We start from the raw sequence: 5689 nt of genomic DNA on the forward strand, positions 1-5689 counted from the left end.
TTTTCTTCTACCCTGAAGATGGAGGCGATACGTTCCTCCGAAACGTCGGTTAACACCACATATACACGGTGCCAAATCCCAGAAGACTGCTTTCTTCATAGTCACTGCCGTGAAAGCCTCAAATCTTACATATTTAGTATTCTTTCATCTGACTCACGTAATTAACGGCAACAAAATTTCATGAGATTTTTTTGTAGCAGGAATAAAAGATGAAAACTCTTCATTCACATAATTCTTTTACTCAAATGTTGCACTGTATACTCTTTTCAAGTCACATAAAAATAACGATTCAACACTAAATTAATTGAAACACAATTGCTGCAAATGACCTCATTTTCCTCTTTGTCTAGCATAGAGAGGGTAAACAGTTCAGCTCATAGCCTAGCAGCATATTCCACCTTTCCCTTTAATAACCAAAAAATTTACAGAAGACTTGGTAAAGGATCTGTTCCTTCTTTCTTCTAGGATGTGACACCATGTAGCACGGGCTACTACATAGTATCACATCCTGTAATACTGGATCCTTCAGTCACAGCCATAAGAAATTCATCCTTACCCATTCAATATTTTGATTAATCAACAGATGGCAGTACATACATTCTGAAACTTAACAACTGCATCAAAATACAGTTTTTAGCCTGAAAAGTAGTATTTGCAATGCAAATAGACCCTACTGCACCAGCTATTTTTTTAACCAGGAAGTGGATCTTTACCATAAGGCTGAATATACTAAACAGTCTGTGTTTATGTTCATATAAGTGGGTAATTTCTTCCTTCTAAGATCTAATATTCAGAAATGTCAGAATTTCTTCAACATTTTTCTTGAATTCCTCTTGACTGTGGACATCCTTTTCTGTCACCTAGAACAATAAGAAGCATGACAAAATAAAGCGATGCAAATAAGATGTGTTGCCACTGCTCTGGCCATTCAGGAAATCTGTAGTCTCGCTAAATCAGGAGTATGAAAGTGTACTTCATATATTATATATATATACTTCATATGTTTTCCAATTATTCTTTCAAGTTTTGCTTACATCATTGCCCTTGTTTTGAGAACCAGGATAGCACAGTCAGTGTATGAAAGGCTACAGGCTGGACAACTGAGGGGTTGGAGTTCCAGTCCCAATAAGGGTAAGAATTTTCTCTTCTCTATAACATTCAGGCTGGTTCTGGGGCCCACTCAGCCTCCCATCAAATGGGTCCTGCGGACTCTTGCCCCAGGGATAAAGAAGCCAAGGCATGAAGCTGACCATTCACCTCCACCTAGTGCCAAGGTCAAGAAAACATGGATCTATACATCCCCTCCCAAATATGCCTTCATGGCATAGTGCTAAATTAGTTCAGTACAGGACACTGCCACCTAAAAGGGCACCTTTTCTAACTGGGACTGACTGATGACCCAATTTGTGAAAGGTGCCTGCAAGATGAATCAGTTGCACACATCCTATGTGATTGTGAGGCTATAGCTTACTTAAGATTTTGCCACCTGGGTCAGTTCTTCATGGAACCAAGTGACTTTTATGATGCCCCCATAAATAAAGTCCTACATTTCATTCGAAGTGTAGGATTAATAGAGTTAATCCAAAGGGGAAGCACAATAGATTATTGAAGGTCGCGGTGCGAGGGACGGATTTTATGGCCCACCCCTCATACTCATACAGGGACAACTTTACCTTCACCACTGACCTCAGTTCACTGTTGGAAATCTGATGATGCAACATTTATGGAATACGGTCATCGATCTTAATGAGATCAGTATTTCATGTCATGCACCAAGAGCTGTTAAAAGTAGTCTAACTTGAGTTCTAGTGGAGTGAAATGTACCAAAGCTAAATCTACCTGAAAACTTTGGTCTAGACCTATTATACCACAATCCACTGAACTGACTGGACTGATGAACACACACGATCTCTGCGTTATGCATTAACTTTATACAGAGAATGCTTAAAAATTACATTCATTGACTGGTTCATCACTTATCATTACAAAATTTTCTTCATATTGACATAAAAGACTGAAAGCCAGAATAGTGCAGCCATTGCTAAGCAATGGCACGCTAAACGTGCCCATGGCTATATACAACTGTCTGACAGTAAGAGAAATCTGGTCTTGGGCCCAAGATGTGGCTTGACACCAAAGCGGACTGACTGACTGATCGTCGGTCATAACATAACTTTGACTTGAATTACTTGCAGCTGAGAGTTGTGAGCCGGTCGCCATCCAGCAAGGAAGCAGAGAAATATTCATTGTTAGGAGCCACTACTAAGTAACGACTAGTGAAGACATGGACTTTATGTATGCTGTAGTTACAGTGATCTAAGAGTGACTAATAAGACTGTTATAATTACTTGTAGTTATTGTTCAATAAATCCATTCCCAATCCAAACCCCGTGTCTTCTCATTAACATGTAACAACATGCAGACACTTCTTTCAGCATGAACTCAACACAGTAAGCTGGGTCAACATGTTTCTGTCAGTGATGTATGTTCTGTTTATGTCAAATATCATCAGTGGAGATAAGAAAAGAAAAGAAGTGTCAGTAACAGTTATGTGCAAAACCACAAGAAAACGAAGCTGTAAGCTAAAACTGTCAGCCACTAGAAACACCTAAAATATGAGAGCAGAATATATATTCTGTTAATGTGAAGTACCATCAGCATGAGATATGAATAGTAAAATGTCCTTAAAATTTGTCAAAAAATGAATAAATAAAACTGAACTCCCCTTAACTGAGCAAACTTGACATGTATCAAAATATGTTTAAGTAATGGTAAACGGTAAAGCTGCCTGTATTCTAAGCATCACACCGTGAAGGGCTACTGTGACATTAAGATAAAGCTTCACAGTGTTGACTGGTACAGAATGCAGGTGACTGCTGACCTTCACTCTAAAGCAGCTTGAAAGATTTAGGCACAAGTTGGTTGTTTAATGACATGGTATCAATTGGATAGGTTAGAGTGTTAAGTGAAAGCATTATAGTAGGATTCATATCTTGATGTTTGGTGAGAATGAGTAATGAGTGTGTAGCAGCAGCAGCATTACCAACAACAGTCGCTGCACGGTCTAAGGCATGAACTGTCTTCACCTATTCAAACAATGGGATTATGGGTTCAAATCCCATTTGAGGTATGGATGTCTCTCTGCTTTTATTCTGTTTGTGTTGTTCTGTGTGTGGCTAGCAGCTTTATGGTGGGCTAATCCCCCGTCCAAGGAGACTTACCAACTGTGTATAGATCAAGAAACTGAAAAAGAGGCAAAGGGCTGGAGAGCCATAGATAGACTGACAGCAGCAGCAGCATCAGGAAACTGATATGAGCACAGACTATGTAAGAATAGAACTGAACCATTTTGTAAGAATAAAGCATGAACTGAACCTTTATATGCAATTTTTCCCCCCCATAAGACCAAGTTTTACTTTTTTGACAGCAAGGAATTCACCTTTGTCATAATATACTAAAACAGTTATGAGTAAAACATCTTTTCAGAAGTCATCTAGTTTGTTGCTGTTTTTGGTAACACCTTGTTAGTACCCTCTTCTTTTTCCTTCTTTGCTTCTCCTGCATATACGTGATACATCTGATTTGCTTACACAACACACAATTTGGCTGTCAGGTCCTGGTATTCAGTGGCATCCAATTGTCTTCATTTTTCTTCAGATACATTTTTTTAAGGAAATTATATGCATTAAAAACTATTTTGCAAACAGTGCAACCACAGGAACAACCACCACCACTTATACTCAGCTTAATAAGTGACATGATGTACTAAGACACTTTAAATCAGAAACTATATAAAAATAATTTATATATATTGTTATACATTCAAATTACACATATAACATATAAACTCACAGTACTTGTTCCCAGCTGAAAAGAAATTGACATGGCTCATGGTACCTCACATCACGGGTTAAACACAAACTAATGTGTATCTTTCCTGGTCGTCTCCTTGTTTATGTAATTGAGACCAAGGTGACCAGCTGGTGGAAATAATATACAGTTCCATGAAGTCTGGGCAAGATAAATAAGAAAAAGGCAACACTCCTGTTATATCAGGTAATAATAGTGTGAGCACATTTTAAAACAATATAGATTGCTTAGAACACTAGAAACAAGCAATTAAGCTTCCTGAAACTATGCTTTATCAAACACAGAATCAATCTTAGCCTGCATCATGAATATATTATCCAAGAAGTGGTATCAAAATCATGACTAACTCACAAACATTTAGAAAGCCCTAAAATACCAATCACTTGTGCTAGAACTGTAGGGTTTATTCCTACAAATTTAGAAAAAAAAGCATAACCCTTCACTTAAGTACTATGTTATGTCTTTCATTCAAGTTCACAAAACGTTTGTCCAGTCACACATGATATTTGATGTTGAAAGTTGCTGCAGCAGGTTTGAATTGGGTTGCACATAATGTCTCTTACAGGCCAATACAGTATCAGTGGCCATGCCTCAAACATCAATGGCAATATGGCCCTGGGGTCAACTCAACCTCTAATAGAAATGAGTATCAAGAATATTCCTGGGGGTAAAGGGTGGCCAGTGCATGAGGATGACAAACTCACTGCCATCTGTAAGCCAACTGTCTAGAAAATGCAGGAACCTTGACTCTCACAACTCTGTGGGCCTCCATGGCCTGTTAAAAGGAATAGCTTTACCTTTACTACAGAAATGATTAATTGGGAAGGACACAGAAGGAAGCACATTTGAAGATACTATCCTGGCATGTCTCAGTAAACTGATATTGCCATGAAAACCACAAATCTCAATACACTTACCTTTATTACCTGCAAACCGCCAGTAGGTGGATTTAATGTATGAATGGGATGCCACATACTGACAACTTTCAGCCAAACTGTGTCTTGATTCACAGTTGATAATTTCTGGAATAGTTTCACACAGGATTCCTGAAAACAGAAATACTGTCAGAAAGAATGTGAACCCTCTGAATAAAATAATGTCAGTGCGTCATTAAATAAAACATTTAATGTTATTCAGATATACATATTATGTTGGTTGTACTACCACATTTACGGGATATGTCCAATGTGGATACAGATAAACAAAAACAAAAGGAAATACTCCAATTTGTAGTACAGTAAACTTCTTACCACCTGGCATGTGTGGGGAGTAGGATTTGCTACTTATATGAAACTGCCAATTGCAAGAAAAAAAACTCTTACAGAAACATAATACAAAATTAAAACACGTTTTTACTGTAGTTCTCCAATGAAAGTCTTCATAAGCAACATAGCAGACTGATGCATGAAAGATTTCAGGAATATATACTTCAATGCAATCACAAATTCAACCAACCTCTACTGCAATGGCATCTGTGTGAGAGAGGATGATGGATAGCACTGCTGGTGAAAGCTGGGAGAACTACAGCACTGTGGGTGAACACACACACTGCAAATTTGTTTTTGAATAACATTATAAAAACGGTATATCTTGAAGAAAGCAGTCTTCTGGGATTTGGCACCGTGTATATATGGTGTTAACCGACGTTTTGGAGGAACGTATCGCCTCCATCTTGAGGATAGAAGAAAAAATATAAGAAATCTGCAAGCGAAGAGACCGTGAGAAATGGTAAAAGCAGACTGTGTTGGAAATATACACAGCTATGTGAGAGCAGTGAAGGAAGGGGGGAAGGGCAAGTATACAAGTGAAAACAGTAGTG

The 5689-nt window shown here is 38.2% G+C and overlaps 1 protein-coding gene across 3 annotated transcripts in view; it reads right to left on the bottom strand.

Moving 5' to 3' along the window:
* Positions 1–217: 217 nt before the first annotated feature.
* LOC111862351 (TELO2-interacting protein 1 homolog) overlaps positions 218–5689 on the bottom strand; it is a 46811-nt gene continuing 41339 nt past the window's right edge. For 2 of the 3 annotated variants that reach the window (XM_023847663.2, XM_023847662.2), the window contains exons 13-14: positions 4788–4916; positions 218–860 (exon numbers count right to left, since the gene is read on the bottom strand). In XM_023847663.2, the coding sequence (XP_023703431.1) occupies positions 777–860; positions 4788–4916 (213 nt within the window). In that variant the 3' untranslated portion in view covers positions 218–776. Of the gene's footprint in view, positions 861–1034; positions 1264–4787; positions 4917–5689 lie in introns of all 3 variants that reach the window. The other variant, XR_002842415.1, reaches the window with a different exon arrangement.

Source organism: Cryptotermes secundus, unplaced genomic scaffold (genome assembly GCF_002891405.2).
Source record: "Cryptotermes secundus unplaced genomic scaffold, Csec_1.0 scaffold542, whole genome shotgun sequence".
Lineage (NCBI taxonomy): Eukaryota > Metazoa > Arthropoda > Insecta > Blattodea > Kalotermitidae > Cryptotermes > Cryptotermes secundus.